The following is a 17,133-nucleotide window of genomic DNA, read 5'->3' on the forward strand; positions in this document are numbered from 1 at the left end:
AAAAATGATGCCCCACGAGAACACCACGCAAAGAGAATACACGGAGTTTTCTAGGTGTTAGCATCATGTTAACTATACTTTACATGGTGGTGGTATTTCTTTTCCTATTGAGGCACCTACAGGAGCGTAGGTTGCAGGGAGGGACCCAAAGGAAATTGCTCGGTACGCATGTCAGGCCCCATAGATGCAAAAGGTGGAAAATGCCTTTGATACCCATCCCATTGAACCTGACTGCTTTAAATACGAACATGCATACCATTGCGGAAGAGTTAATGATGTTACTACCCCTATAAATGGAGAGAAGATGCTACCTGATAGTGGCTCACAGTTGGTCTCCATGGCCGAGGACCATATCTGTTTGTTATTTTGTTATCAATTTACATGGCCCCTTGTTTAGCCCAATGTGTCCAAAAGTGTATTTCTGATTCTGTGCAAAGGATAACTGATCCCCATAAAATGGCCCTGTATCGCAGTTTGGCTCAGGAGGATCCGTCAGACGAACTCGTACTGTGAAGTCCGAGTTGTCTGAAGAGAAAAGGAGGGAATGAAGGGGACAGTTCAAATAGCTAAATATCCCATATTGATTATAAATGCCTTAATTGCTTTTCTAACCTGTTTAAAATATATTTTTTCTGTATTGCTGAATATTAAGAGAGACAGTCTCTTAGAGGCAGAGACCTTGGAAAAGGAATGTGCCTAATGTTGCTTCTTCAACTATTTCTGGGAAATCAGCCAAAACTAGCCAGCAGCTTCAAGGTTTTGATAAACAATGGCCTGTTAATACAGAAATAGCACCTTGGCTGTTACCATAGAAACACCATCACGAGAGAGGGGGACGGAAAGCCCATTTTAAGGAATGTGCCGTTAATTGTGGTTAGCCTTTAATGGGCTTAAGAGCTGGTCTTGTTGATTGATCATACTGGAGGCATCAGGCTTGTTGGAGTTGCGTATCCTTACATGTATTGGTATGTATTGATTGCATATTTGTGTATTGTTCCTATGGGTCTTTGGGAGAGGGGCAGCTCTGAGTTGTGTGAGCAAGGGGGGGCTCTCAGCCTTGGACGGGATGCATGCGCTTTCTGAGCAGACAGGAGGAATGCAGCTGGAGTTGGCTCCTGCCACCTGTATTAATATTATATTCAGTCCATTAAGATGTAAGGTATTTCCTAGTTAGTAGACTCATCCCCCTGCATGGGTATTATTGATTTATGCTTTTGTATTTCCTATCTAATGCAACAAGTATTATTGCCGGTTAGCTGAAGTTATGCTTTCTTGCTGATTAGGCACACACACATGCCCTATGAATAGGTTTAACCTTCAGCATACAATAGCGGATCTGTGTGCTCACAAGCTAGGTGATGTTGCTATATTTCTGGGAAGCCTGCCAAGTACATTCAAAGCTCGCCAGGTACACATTCCCAGACTGGGGAGAGCGAGTTGGGGAGGCTTTGGGAGGTTGTACTCCTAAGGAACATGTGAACCTTGAGCCAATTTTCGGTTTCTATTTTCGGTTTCTGTATTGTCTTTATAAGCAGTACGCGCCAGTCTCTCAGTGCTCAGTCCAACTTTTGGATTGTGCCTTTTGCTTTACATATGTAACTCAAAATAAATCCTGCTGAACCCTGCATGGTGTTTTGCCTCTTCGTGTTCCTGAATCCACCGCTCAAGAGCCCATTATGGTCTTACACCTCCAGAGCTTGTGCCCATGAGGAATGGTAGGGTAGATGGTAAGGAGACCAACAGTAGGTGGAGTCAGAGCTAGTGACAGGCAGAGCGCTCACTTTAAGAAAGGCAGGCAAAGTGAGGGATAACTGCGGGCAGATTGAGGTTGCTGGGACAGTGCTTCACTCATCCTAATGGATCGGCCTTCACTGTATGGGATCTGGAGGGTCACAGGTGCCCAACCCATTCTGTAGCATGTTTCTTGCCAGATGCTATATCCAGAAAAACTTTACCAAGTGATGTATCTTGAGCTTTCCCAATAACTTTCAGAATCTCTCTTTGGCAGGAAGAAGCTACGGCTTGAATGGATATTCATTCGGTGCATCGTAGCTAACCAAATTTCACAGTGGCAGGAAATGGATTGCGCTTTTTCCATCTCTGCACAAAGCAGCAGCTGCTGCTGTAAATTATTTCCTTGTAAATTAAAATGTCCTACGTGTTTTGAGCTATTGCTCCTAGTCAGTGGCAGTGTCTGGAAAGGAAAGTTTTAATGACATCAACAATTCATACGGCTCTGCCGTAATACAATTTATTTGAAGTTATTTTTTTAAAATAAAGAACAAACACATTACTTCACAAAGTTAAAATATGTACAGTTGGCACTGGGGATATGGAAGTTTTATTATGTCCATATTAACCTTCGATGCCCCAGTCACACTCAGTGCTGAAATTGACAAATGGAGCATGTGCCATACGAAGTTCCCCTCAGTACCTTGAGGTGTTCAGCTAGCCAAAACGCCTCTGGAGAGAAATGCGGGTAGTTCTGGGTTGTGAAGTTTTGACTGTGATATTTTGCATGCCCAAATGTAAATCAGGCACAATCCATTTAAGCAAAACTGTAGATGTTGTGCTACCCATACTAAGCTGGTCCCAGTCACCAGCCTAACCAAGCCTGCTCCCCGAAGTTATGGTTTTGTTTTCTTTTCTTTTTAAAATTGCACCCTTCCCTTCTTCAGATACTGCCTTTTCTGTTATAGCTTCGGATGCACGCAGAAGACAAGTTTGCCGCATACCTGCAACTGATCTGCAGAGCTATTCTCCTTATCATTTGACAGGTCAAGGTGGATATAGAAGACTGATTTCCACGAGGTTGCTTCTCAGTGGTCATGTTCACAAATCACGCTAAATCGGAAAAAAAAAACACCACCGCCAAACTTGGATTTGTATGCTTCCCATCTTAGCCCATTTCCTCCCACATGGCTGGGAGGAGACGTTTGGAAGATTTTGCTTTCGGCTAGCAGTGGTTGGTCATGTGGCTTGGAGCAACAAGCCCTGGTCGGTATTGTTTAATTTGTTATTATGTTGTGTATTTTTGTGTTTCTATGCTGTAAACTGCCCTGTGATCTTCAAATGAAGGGCAGTACAAAAAAATTAATAAATAATAATAATAAATACCCAAGGATAGACCTTTTAATCACAAAATTGCATTACAGCACATGTAACACCCTCAGATTGAAGATTTGCTCCATCCTGTTTAGCAGTCAATTAAGGGATAATACCGTATTTAGGATGCAAATAATTTTACGTGGCTGGCTAAGCACTGGCTACGCCCAACAGTCAAGAACAACTTGCCCAAGTCAATTATTTTACCCATTGCTATAATCAAATGATAAGCTATGCCTGCTGCTATGGGGGGGATCTATTTAAAATAGACCCTCAATAATCTCTGTGTCCTTTAACAGTGGGAACAGAAGTGGCTCATTCAATTTCTTCCCTCCTGCTGTCGAACACAGTGTATGAAACAGGAGACCCAACTGCATTTGGAATTAGGATACTTCTCTATCTTTGCTGGGGATACACTACAAGATGTCGAGATCAATCTTTGTATGCTTGGGTCGAACGAGATTTAGATGTGCGCTGCAAAACTATGATTCATTGCAAGTGCTATTCTATTTCCAACACATGTATAGAAGTATCATTAAGAGGGAAATAAAAAAAATTTATGGTTAGATTTGCTCCGTTGGTAACCTTTGGAAGTTAAGCTACATTTTGTGCTTGCCTTTTTTTGTCTGCTATGAAGACCATGTGAAAAAATGAGTAGGGAGGTGTTTTTCTTACTCTGCCACAAGAGACAGAAAAAGAGCTTCCCACAACTCTTAGCTTCATAAAGGCTGACATGAATGTTAATGTTTTAGTATTTAACTTTTCATTTGTTTTAAGGTATTGCAAATTATTCTTGATCATATTGTTTTAACTTTTTGTAAACAGCTTTGAGGGTGTGTAGTTTTTTTTAGCCTTCAAGCGATAAATTTTATGAAGTATATAAATAAATGTGCTGTTGTGTGCAGGAGAGGAATTATTATATAACTAATGAATTGTTGTTTTATAAAGGAGTTTTTTCTCTAACAGTAAAATCTAGTTTCGCAGCAGGGCTGGCTGACGAAAGGAAAAACAGGTAAGTGCATCTTGCTTGCATCATGTCCACAAACTGGTTAAATTTTTCGAAGATCTCACCCGCGTCGTGATCATACTGAAGTGGGTTTTATGTGTGCCTTTGAACAGTTGCAGAGCAGCTACCTTCCTGTTTCTGGAACAGTGCTGAACCTCCTCTTCTCATAAGAGGCTTACCTATGGCATGGCACTGTTTAAATTCATTATCTCTTACCTTCAGATAGTAATAGCAGCTGTAGAACTGAGAGCCTTCAAACCCCTAGTTATTCTCAGTTGGTCTCTAAGGTGCTACTGGAAAGAATTTTCTATTTTGTTTCAAACCCCTAGTTATTCTCCTTAAAATCAACCTCAAAAGGGACACGGGTGGCGCTGTGGTCTAAACCACAGAGCCCAGGGCTTGCCTATCAGAAGGTTGGCGGTTCGAATCCCCGCAACGGCGTGAGCTCCCGTTGTTCAGTCCCAGCTCCAGCCCACCTAGCAGTTCGAAAGCACGTGATAAATAGGTACTGCTCCGGCGGGAAGGTAAACGGCGTTTCCATGTGCTGCTTTGGTTCGCCAGAAGCGGCTTAGTCATGCTGGCCACATGACCCGGAAGCTGTCTGCGGACAAATGCCGGCTCCCTCAGCCTATAGCTGAGGGAGAAGAGCGCCGCAACCCCTGAGTCGTCCGCAACTGGACCTAATGGTCAGGGGTACCTTTACCTTTACCTCAATGTGGGGGGAAAGAAGACAAGAACATCAGTTTTATTTATTTATGTATTTATTCATTTGCTTGCTCTTTAAAAACCCACTTTATTTCTAAAACGGTTGAAGATTTTCATCTGGAACCCAAACACAATCAAAGTTTGCACATAATGAGAAGTTTCAGAGTCAATTAAAAAAAAAATAGCAAAGGAAAGTAAGATGTTCGTGCTCACTATCATTTATCCAATGAGCCAATGCAAAGTGCTAAGGATGGAGACATTTGTAGAGATGAAAAAGCAAACGAAACAAAAATTAAAACAAATAACCCCCCTTTTTAACTAAGCTTGCAAATTACATTTTAATTATTTTGGTAGATTTCCACACACATATATATGGAGTGATTTGACTTAGCATGCCAGATAAGACATTGCTGTAATAAAATTAAAAAAATGAAGAAAAATGAATAATGTACTTTCAACCAGCTATTATTAAAAAAAAGATGTGACTGGAAACTATTCGGAAAAGCAGCAGATTAACGATTTCACGGATGCACCTGCTGGAAAGATAAAAACAAACAAATTCCTTGCACTTCCTTAACAGAACTGCAACCTTGCACAGATAATGAACCGTTTATTAAAAAATAAAGCCGAAAACTTCTCTCTATTAAATACAAGGCAAATGCGAAGATACATTTTGGTCATGGTGCGATAAATGTTGCTTTTGAACTTACAGCATACCTCTGTACTTTCCTACTAAAAAAAATTATGCAGTCACTATTTGAGCCAATTTTGAATGCAACGATAACGCGATACGTTTGGTCATTAGTTCTCAGTGCTCACTTTTATTATGAAGAGCACTTTCGTTGTCAGAACGAACAATCTCTCGTTGGTTGCCTGGAACCCCAGAACGGGGTCATGGGTTTCAAGAGTCGCTACCAACTGCTTTGCAACTTGGCCGACTTGTCTTCCTTCCTTCCTGTTGTAGAGGACAGTAGACAGAGGAGTCGGCTGCCGATAGATGAACACGCGTCGCAGGCACTCGCAAAGGGCAGAATAGGAGTGATTTGGGGCACAGGCCATAAATTTCTTGTCTTGCTTTGATGCTTGCACATAACCTGAAGCACACACAGACAATAAAAAGAAGATAGGGCTATTTTAGATATGCCACATCCTCTCTCAAATAGAGGCCTGCGCCATTTTTTAAAGAAACAACCACCGAGTTTTCTTTTCTTTTAAAGAAAGCAGATGCAAAAATATATATTGGCAAGTATTTCTTTTGGATGCTGTAAGGATCCTTCCCAGGGTTGCTCATGAGTAATGACAGAGCCTTCAGTTACTAAGACTATATATAGTGCATTGCTATTTACAGTGTAGAGCTAGTTCCAAACATGACCGCTCAGTCACTTGAAGAATCCGGCAGTGCCCCTCTCCTGTTTCCTGCCCAACACCAAAGTCTCAGCACCCTAGAACGACGTCTGCGGTGCCTCCTGACCCCCCGATGCTGTGCTGGCGCCGGAAGATCCTCTCTGGCTGGCGTTGCTGGGTCTTTGCCCAGAGTCTCCAAGCCTCTGCACCTCCTCCTTCCTTGGAGAGACCTCAGGAGAAATGCTAGAGGAGGAGTCTGTCGACAGAAGTGGCTGGGGTTCCCTGTAACTTAGACTTCCTCTCCGAAGGGCTGCTCTTCCAGTCCTCCTCCCAAGGAGGACCTCTCTCCCTGCCCTCCTCGTGAACAGGACCTCCTCCCAGCCCTTCCTCTCGAGTAGTCCTCCTGTCCCCCTCCTCCTCGGAAGACCTCTCCCCCCTCGCTCCTCACAAGGAATACCTCTGCCCCGGCTCTCCTCCTGAGTAGGGCCTCCCCTCGCCCTCTACTCGTGAGGAGCTGGGCAATCCCTGACAGATGCAAACATCTTCTATGCCCTGTATCCTCAGGGAAAGACTACTGCATTGCCCTCCATTTGGGTGTGGCTCCTCTGAAACTGTTCAGAATTGCGGCTAGGGCAAATGTGTTTTCCTGATGTGGGAGTGCTGACTCCCATCATCCCTGACATTGGGCATGCCAGCTGGGGTTGATGGGAGCTTGTGCTGCTGCTGCTGTTGACATCTGTCTGCCTTGAGAGACAATGGAGTGTGTGAGACAAGCCTGGACTTGTTTTGGGAGCACCAACCTCTATACTAAACACCATAGCTGAAACTTTCAAAACGCAGGGTGGAATTCAGTCTTAATCCACTGCAAATGCTCTGTTTGAACAAATGTTTTAGCTTGCCAGATGGAACTACCCCCCCCCCCCCCTTCCCATGCGCTGATATGAGAGTTCTTTTGACCATGCCTCAGCCAATCTGGGGGGCAATGGAATATGTCACTGTCTCTGAGCAAGGGACTCCTAAGGTGAATCCCTCCCACAGACTGTGGTATAACTCAGCACATTGCTGTTTAAGGCAAAGCAAACAAATCCCAAAGTTATAGCCAACCTCTTTTGGAACACTTAAGGTGCACTTTTAAATACAGCCAGTCATATGTGTAGAAATGGGAAATATACTGGCCTCTGAAAAATTCAGTATATGAAGTGGCCCAAAGACATGGAAAGTGCTATTATTAAAACTTATGGGATGGTTAAAGCAAAAATGCTTTAGAATTCCCTGTTATTTTCCACAATTAAGAATAAAAACATGAGATTGCCAGCTAAAAACAAAACAAAACCCTAAAGTGTTGTTGTATTTTTTTACATCTACTGAAGTTACAATCCTGAATTGGAATCTTCCAAAGGGTATAAGATGGGCAATACTACAGCACTCCTTCTGCCAGTAGTGTCCTCAGTTTATCCACTCAAGTCAGTACATGCCTAGAATTTTTTTATGGATTTCCCCCCAATCTGGAGCAATTAACTTGGAATTGATCCTCAAATTTGATCTGGGAATTGTCTCGAACTAAGTCCAGGCCCACTGAAATTAATGGCCATGACTAACTTAGACCCATTGGGTCTACCTACAACTTAACTGCACACAACCCTGAAATATGGTTTTTATCTGTGGACACAGATTCTATTTGTGTTCTCCAGATGGCACTGTAGAACCCTTCATCCATAAAACTAATTTCTATTTAATTCTGAAGAAACTTCTTGCTGATGAGATAGTAATTAAGATTTTAGAGATCTCCATTCTCAATTAGTTGGCTATGATGAGGAGGCAGTAATTAAGATTATACTGATTTTTTTCCCCATTGTCAGTTGGTTGCTTATTCCCTTTTAAGTCATTACGGAAGTCAGCTTAGCATTTAGCTACTTTCCAAGATGCTGTGATTTATCAACCAAGTTTTGAAAGACAGAGAGCTCTGTTATGGATGAGACCAGAGATACTGCATGGAAGTGTTGGAAGAGTTATGGACCATAGCTTTATAAGGAAGAGAAATGCTATTAAAAAAGCCTTCTTCCCATACCTAAGGCATTGAAGGTTGAAATGTGCTCCCATTTGTCCTGCTGATCTGGGCGTGGCTGCCAGAGAAGAGCATCGACATCATGGCGTAAGCAGAAGCATGGCATTTCCTTGGGATCCACCACCGTTGAGAAGAGGTACTGGTTGCTTCCAAGATTCACCTGCAGACCAAAAAAAAAAAGGGGGGGGGGAATCCTTTTAGTACAAACGTAAAGATTATCTGCTTGATTATATGTAGCTGTAGCAGCTTCACAGCTGTTTGGGGACAGGGAACAGAAATAAAAATGATAGAAAATTGATCCATGCACTGTGGAGGATCGACATAGCTATTGTCAGGTTTGGTTCCCCCCTTGCCCTGACACAGATATGAAAGGTGGCTTACTTACACCAAGGAATGTTTTAGTGCAACATTAGATCCATTCAAAACCACTTCCTCGTGGTTCCAAGATTACCCTAAATTCTATTCCTAACAGCCAGGGGGGCATGTTGGTTTAGAAGCTGGGACACCTATGTTCTGATCTCCACTTGTCCATGAAACCTGCTGGTTGACTATGAGCTAATGGCTATTTCACAGCACTGTATAATCTACCTCCCTGTGTCACCATGAGGTTAAAACGCACACTACCTTGGACTCATAGGGTACAATAAATAGGCAACAAATAGACCATACAGCACGGCCGAATACATTTATCATTTTAGTCTGAATATAATCTTTACTTTTTAAATTTGTTCAGAAGTTTCAGACAGGACTGAACCCATTTAAACTATGAAATTACTGGGCACGTTCAGGACAGAGAAGTAATACAAGTATCAATATAGAACTTAAGGCTATTGCTAGAAATTACTGTTTTAAATATCTAAGCAATGACTTGCACCTCTGTTTCCTGTTTCTCCCCCCTAATGGCAATATTTATGTAGTGTTTGTTACTCAACAATACAAATGATTTTAAAGAAACAGAAATTCAAAACTTCCTTTAGAAAGACTACCAGCAACGTTTACTTTTCTCAAAACCCGCTGGTGAATTGCCAGGGCTTGCTATATACACTGAACAACAGCTACAATTATAACGGTAAAGGAAACTACCAACCCACAAGTGCCACGTCTTCCAAAAGTGGTCGTGGGGAAGAAATGGCTGCTTGCTCACAAGTAGTCCAACCAACAACCAATCAGGATGGGCAGCAGCTAAGCAAGGGTGGAGGGTGATGGCTTATAAGTCTCAGAAGGAGCCAGGGAGCAAGAGAGAAGCAAGAGGAAGGCAAAGGCTACCTCTGGAAGGAGAACATTACAATGGGTGCCGGGAGTTAGGAGGGCTTATTTATTCCCCCATGACAAGCAGGGTTTCTCTGATCTGCCAATCAAGGACAGCCTGTGCCTGAAAGCAGCAAGGACGGCTGTCTAGGTCTCTGAGTGGTCTGGGACCATGACAGCCCCATTTTGAAAAGATAATGTTTATGCCAATTTAAGCAACTACTTCTCAAGCGTCTAATGGCATGAAAATAAACCGCTCTGCTTTGCACGCTGAGAAGGATCGAAGCAGATCTGCTAGATGCAAAGGCCACATCGCCAGCAGCTGTTTTTTCAGAAAAAGAACAATCTGGCTGTTTCAGCCAAGACGACAACTTGTAACCAAAGGCAGGGCAAGCCGACATCTGATGTCCAGAGAACTGTGGGTTTAAGCACCCATCTGTTCTTGGGCTAGTTAAATTCAGTTAAATTGTTAAGTTCAGTATCTACTTCAGGGTTGTTGTTTTTTCCTTTTTAAAACATTTTCTTAGTTTAAGAACAGAGGAAGCTGTCTTAAGACCATGTCAGATCCAGCTTAGCAATGTATGCACTGACTGGCAGCAGGATTCCCTGGTTTCATGCAGAAGAGGGAGAAAGGTTGTTTTCTGCTGCTCCAGAGAAGCGGACATGGGGCAATGGATTCAAACTACAAGAAAGAAGATTCCACCTAAACATTAGGAAGAACTTCCTGACAGTGAGAGCTGTTCGACAGTGGAATTTGCTGCCAAGGAGTGTGGTGGAGTCTCCTTCTTTGGAGGTCTTTAAGCAGAGGCTTGACAGCCATCTGTCAGGAATGCTTTGATGGTGTTTCCTGCTTGGCAGGGGGTTGGACTGGATGGCCCTTGTGGTCTCTTCCAACTCTATGCTTCTATGATTCTTCTTCCCAGCCCTGCCTGGAGATGCCAAGTAAGAAACCTGTGACTTTCTGCACACACAGCAGCATCTCTGCCATGCGACTATGACCCATCTGTTTTCTCCTCTAAAGCATCTCTCTGGACGTTATTTGTTGCAAAGAGGCAAAACTGTGAGGCTACTGATATCAGGACTTGCCCGTTTTACACTTTTACATTTGTATTCCCAATCTCAGCACCACCAGTCACTGGATGACACCCCCCCCCCCCCGCTGCAGACAAACAGCAGAGAGTGAGAAAGGTAATGTTTTCAGAGAAATGATTTACTAGGTCAGGGAACCAGTATTTCTACTATGATTCTGCGAGTCCCATTGACTATACATCATGCACTGTCTGCAGTAATAACGTTGTTGGCAGATTCTAATATCATATGCTGACTCCCTTGAATAAATAATGCCTGAATCCACATTACTTCTAATCCAACTCCGCGTTAGGAACACCAGAATGGGAGACCATAGATAAACGTAAGCATCTCCATGGACTATAAAGATACCGTAATTCAAAACAGATTACTGTTATTAATATTATTTTCCTCTTCCTCCTCCCTTTTCTGCTTCTACCCAGTATCTTTGAATGTACACACTCCCCACACAAGTTAGTTAAGATCAAGAAGGCATCTCTCTTACTGGGATTCTCATGGTTCATTATAGTTCCTAATGAAATAAGGCAAACCTAATGCATATATTACTTTAGTAGTAGTAGCAGCAGCAGTAATAATAATAATAATAATAATTTATTTATACCCTGCCCATCTGGCTGGGTTTCCCCAGCCACTCTGGGAGACTTCCAACAAAATATTAAAATACAATAGTCCGTCAAACATTAAAAGCTTCCCTAAACAGGGCTGTCTTCAGATGTCTTCTAAAAGTCTGGTAGTTGTTTTTCTCTTTGGCATCTGGTGGGAGGGTGTTCCACAGGGCGGGTGCCACTACCAAGAAGGCCCTCTGCCTGGTTCCCTGTAACTTGGCTTCCCCTGATTCTATTGTGCGTGATTCTATTGTGCGTGCGTGGGAACCTTAAGCTACCCAACTGGAGCCCATATGAAAGGGTGATGAAGTGCAACCCAGAGAGGTGGTTGGCTAAAATATGCTACTTACTGATAAACATTAAATTAACCCAGTATAGATGGGAGGCGGGACACAAAGATGCTTCTCTGCAAGACAGCCTTCAGGATAAACTTGTTTCTTGTGCATGCATTCAATTTGTTTTGAGATTCGTTTCCTACCATGTGGCTCCTCTGGGAACCTCACAATAAAAAAGAAGAAAAAGCCCAACACAGTATCTAAAGAGAGATGAAAAGCCCCTGCTCATAAAAGCATAAAACAGCATACTAGCAGCACATGACAGAGCCTCCAAAATCAATTCCACTTACTCTCCCCGGCACCTACTGGAACAGAAATCTTTTTGCTACTTAAAGATAAAACCAGAGGCAACCTGCCAAGCTTCTTTTGAGAAAATTCCATAATGAGGCTGCCTCTGAAACATGCACCTACCCACTCACCCTGGTGCTAACAAGAGGGTTAGAGACCAGCAAGCTTTCTCGGGCAACTGCAGGTTAGTCCCCGGGATTATTCTTTGTCATTCAAAATGGACACTGGGAGGGTCTTAACGTTCTGTTTTGTGACTCATTTTGTGACTGCTAAAACTGTTTGGAGGACCCACCCACCAGCACTGGGCATGCACAAGTTAACGCCAACTGCTTGCAGTGAAGAAGTCTGAGTGAACAGCTATTTGTGCAAAGGCTTCTTCCTGGCAAGAAGTCTACATGGATGTCCAAGTCAGGGCCGGCAACATGGTGCTACTCCTGGTAACTGTGTGATGCCCCCTTCACACAACTCACTCCCTGCAGTATCAGTTTTAGGCTTAAGGAGTAACAAGAGAGGAAACTGCACGAGAGTAGCAATGTTTTCTTACTGGTAGATAACTTCTTGTTTCTAAAATGGAAGAATTTTCGTCAGGAATTAGGCAACCATAGAATCTTGCAGCTGTTGACTTCTGAGACCTGGACATCTGGAGGGGTATCTACAATGAAGTACAGTGGTACCTCGGTTTACGAACTTAATCCGTTCCAGAAGTCCGTTCTTAAACCAAAGCCATTCCTAAACCGAGGCGCGCTTTCCCTAATGAGGCCCCCCGCCGCCGGTGCCCTTCCACCGTTCGGCTTCCGTTCGTAGACTGAGGTAAAGTTCGCAAACTTCCGGTTTTGTGGAGTTTGTATACTGAATAGTTCGTAAACAGGGCTGTTCTTAAACCGAGGTACCACTGTACCTACATTTGCTCCCAGTACATTTCCGAGCACAATTCAAAGTGTTGGTGCTGACCTTTAAAGCCCTAAATGGCCTCGGCCCAGTATACCTAAAGGAGCGGCTCCACTCCCATTGTTCTGCCCAGACACTGAGGTCCAGCGCCGAGGGCCTTCTGGCAGTTCCCTCACTGCAAGAAGCTAAGTTACAGGGAACCAGGCAGAGGGCCTTCTCGGTAGTGGTGCCCGCCCTGTGGAAAGCCCTCCCACCAGATGTCAAGGAAATAAACAACTACCAGACTTTTAGAAGACATCTGAAGGCAGCCCTGTTTAGGGAAGTTTTTAATGTTTGATAGCTTTATTATTATTATTATTATTATTATTATTATTATTATTATTACTACTACTACTACAATGACTATGAAATTTGTTCTGTACTGTAAACAAACAACTGTAACCCTCCAGATGTTGGTGGATTATAAGACACACCATTCTTGACCACCTCTCCTCACCTTATTGTGCAACAGATTGAAAGCCAGGTTCTTCTCCACAACGATGACTGCACCAAGCAATTTTTGCACAAGTAACAGCACCATACAACTAAGTGTAGTCAAAGACTGCCTTGGTTCATGTGTTCAATGTACATTATGGATGTAGGAACTTGGACTCAGATGGGCAAGAAATCGCAGAATATTGTGGAGTGGGGAGAGAATCTGCAACAAGGGATGGTAGAAAAAAGAGACCCCCCCTTTCCCTCATCAACAGACAGGAGAGAAGAGTTGCTTTCTTTGAAATTTATCAGTCAAAAAATTAGCTAAAGGCACCTAGTTACCCAGTAATTTTAAAATACTGTACAGAAAAGCCCCGCAAGGCAGAAAGGACAAGCTTCCTGATATTCTAAACTAGTCTGCAAAAAATAATTACAGTTTGCAAGATGGCAATTATTTTTGAGGCACACAAAGAAAATAGAAGCAGTCGATACCAACCCATTGATTACTATGAAAAGCGGAAAAGAACATAAAGAGACACTAACGGCAGCTATTTCCCTTCATCTCTGGCAAAAGAGATGTATTGGTTGTGGATATTTTTTTTGGCCAGACAAGACAAATTCACATTACAGTAGTCCTGTGCCTCAAAACGACACTGGTTATATTACATGCAAAGATTAAACACACCCAAACAAGATAATGCTATTTAGCATGTTGATTAGATTCAGCCATGCCTATATTCTAGAGGCAAAAAGAATGGGCATATCTGTTTTCATATAGACAGAATACATTTAATTGTTAATTAACATCAATAGTAGCTGACAGCAGCTAATTGCACTTTTCTTTCTGTGCAGGAACCCCGCACCAAGAATCCGTGTCTGAATAACATTAGAAGTTTCCAAATTCACGTATGCTCTCGAGAGCGGTTAATTTCAAAGTAAAATGCAGCTTACTTTTAGCAGCAGCTGCCTCTGTGCAACAACTATGCATAATGCCCTACATTCAGGGCTGTTCTTGCATCCAAGCAGCATTCAAAGCATGGGCAGCTAATGCAGACGATCCGAGCGTGGATAAGCCTTGGGATGGCAAATCTTCACGCAGCATGTCTATCTGCTAAAGTTGTCTATTTGTAATGCTGCTTCTAAACGTCAACTTTTATCGGGCAGAATGAGCTGCGTAGACACCTAGAAAAATTGAGGCAAGGGGCGACTGCGATGAAGACCTGGGGCACACAACAAGACCTGGCTGCTGATGCTTAAAATGGAAAAGAAAAGAAAAAAAACCCACAAGTAAGGCAGGGGGGAGGTACAGAGCAACTTTAAAATGAAACCCATCAAGATGAGCTGCATTGTGAAGCTTTTGGCAGTTTGTGATTAATGAGCTATCAGCTGCGTGGTTTGGCTTCTCAGGTGCTTGAGAATGCCCTTGGTTTTGCAGGCCCAGGCAGACAGCAGACACAGGGTGTCTAATTGACCCTTTCCTGGGCTGCCACAGATGACTGGCAAGTTGCAACATGTGAAAGCTTATTTTAAAGCAATGCTCTGTTGTTGATCAGTCGTTCAGTCATGTCCGACTCTTCATGACCCCATGGACCAGAGCACGCCAGGCACACCTATGGTCAAACTCATGTTAGTAGCTTCGAGAACACTGTCCAACCATCTCATCCTCTGTCGTCCCCTTCTCCTTGTGCCCTCCATCTTTCCCAACATCAGGGTCTTTTCTAGGGAGTCTTCTCTTCTCATGAGGTGGCCAAAGTACTGGAGCCTCAACTTCAGCAATGCTCTAGAGGGCGGCAAAAGGAGCTGAGTGGCACCTGATCTCAGACAACCAATCTCTATGGGGATGTTGTTCCAAATACTATATACGCCCTCCGAGTGGCAATAGGTCAGACATTGACAATGGACACACAGAAACAAAAGCAAATGAAATTGAAAGGAAACAAAAACACACCACCCCAATCATAGAAGCAAGAAAAAGTAAAAGAACCATGTTGTGGGGTTGACCTTTGGGGGTGGCGTGGGGGAACGATGACGACGACACAAAAACAAACAAGGGCTAGAGAAATTCAAGAAGCACATTTCTAGCCACTATTGGCCACAATGACTACAAAAAAGCAGCAGCATGATTTGGCAAAGCATTACTTCCAGTTGCTGGATGATACAGACAACAGGAAGCTATATTCATTGTATGCTGCTCATCAGTGTCTGGCTGGCCAACCGAGTGCTGGATTAAATCATCTCTGGTTTTTTAAAATTTATTTCTAGGGATTATTTCTGGAAGAAAAATGTGCATTTTGAAACTGTCAGGAAACTGTCCCCGGTGCAGCGCAAGGTGATGGAAGGGCTCTCAGGAAGCTACAGAGAGCCCTGGTCCCACCTGACCACCTCTTCTGGCAGTGGAGGGAGCAGCGAGGCTTTCAGCGGGGAGGGGCATGTGTTTCCAGGAATGGAGGGTAGCGGCTCTGAGGATGCTGGAAAGACCCTGCACTCCTCTAGTCCAAGGGGCGATGAAAGAGACACGCAGCTTCCGTCACCCCAAAGGCGTCAAGGGATGGAAGGCGGGATTTTCGCATACCGAAACTCTTTTGTTGGGGTCATAACCGGAAGGGGCCATTCCCGGATTCTGCCGACGCTTGATACAAACATGAAGTTATTAGCTCTGCACTGTACATAGTTTGCACAATAAAACTATTAAAGGAAAACTCGGAGTTTTGCCTGCTTACTCATGAGCAACTAACCGAGGGCCTCACAGAAACCATACCAGACCCTGGTTAACTTTGCAAATGTGCTAGCAGTTTTGTTCCCACTCTCCCCACAGCAAATGGCATAATTACATACCAGTGTCTTGCCCATCTAGTTTCAGAAGTAACTTACTGTATGCATCCTGCTCGAAAAGAGCAAATGTGACAAACAGGCATTAAGAACAAAACCATTTGCGCTGTACTGTCTTCCTTGGTTGCCAACTGGTAATTATTTGATACAACTGCATAAAGGGGAGTTTGCCTTTCTCATGAACATGTATTCACTGCTTGTTATCTATGCTAGCACTCCTCCTTTGCTGTCACAGTTAACTGATTTCTACACGTTTTTTTGCTTTTTAAATAATGAATGGCAGCAACCTTTTGGCTTAGATGCAAACAAGATGAGCTGTTATTTTCACATGCCACTATTTAATAAAGGAGGAGATAAAGCGCACTGAAAAATCAAAATTAAAAGAAAGATATTACAATGGACTACTATACAAAGTACTGTGAATCCTTTGGACATCAAATCTACTTTATTTAGAAAACTTGGAACCTAATACTGCACAAAAGACTGATTAATTTCCTGAAAGCGGTACATCTCTAAAGTATTGGGGTGTAAAGGTGCACTACTTGCACTGGACAAAAGGAGTCAAGAAAGAGAAGAGAAATAAAATCCTCTTCAAGAGCAGCTAAAGTGAATGAAAGGCAGATAACTTGACTGGCTGAGCTCATATCTTGAGACTGGCGGTAGGCAGTTAAATCATACTAATAAAGGGAAGATGCATGGCTCCATTGCCCAAGGCATAAAGTAGCAAATCCCAGAGAAGTAACAGCCCATAAAAATAAAGAATTGCCTTACTAGCTCCGAGAATTTTCAATCTTGGAGGAAGCGATGGGGGGCATATGCCTTATCCTGACATGATGAAGGAGATAGTAGGTTTGCCAATGAGCTCAAAAATAGGACTTTTTCTCTCCTTAAGTTAGTGTTTGAAGTGACAACAGAAGCACTGATACATGATATATACATATATATTTTTTAAAAAAACTGATTTGTATATCTAGCATCTGGAAATGGGATCTCGTCATCGGCGACTTCAAATGCTAAATCGCTGCTAAAACTCGAAGATCACCTAATAGCCATTCTGAATGCTTCCTACAAAGACTAGATGAAAAAGCTGTTTTAAGAAGTCCAGTGTGGAAACCTGTGCCATAAATACAACCAATGAAATAATCATAAAGG

General features: G+C 43.0%; 1 protein-coding gene across 1 annotated transcript in view; it reads right to left on the minus strand.

Moving 5' to 3' along the window:
- Positions 1-5,558: 5,558 nt before the first annotated feature.
- The window catches only part of NUDCD1 (NudC domain containing 1), a 47,342-nt gene continuing 35,767 nt past the window's right edge, over positions 5,559-17,133 (minus strand). The window contains exons 9-10 of the mRNA XM_033155754.1: positions 8,229-8,385; positions 5,559-5,910 (exon numbers count right to left, since the gene is read on the minus strand). Of these exons, the coding sequence (XP_033011645.1) occupies positions 5,618-5,910; positions 8,229-8,385 (450 nt within the window). The 3' untranslated portion in view covers positions 5,559-5,617. The remainder of the gene's footprint in view (positions 5,911-8,228; positions 8,386-17,133) is intronic.

The sequence above is a fragment of the Lacerta agilis genome, chromosome 7 (assembly GCF_009819535.1).
Source record: "Lacerta agilis isolate rLacAgi1 chromosome 7, rLacAgi1.pri, whole genome shotgun sequence".
Classification (NCBI taxonomy): domain Eukaryota; kingdom Metazoa; phylum Chordata; class Lepidosauria; order Squamata; family Lacertidae; genus Lacerta; species Lacerta agilis.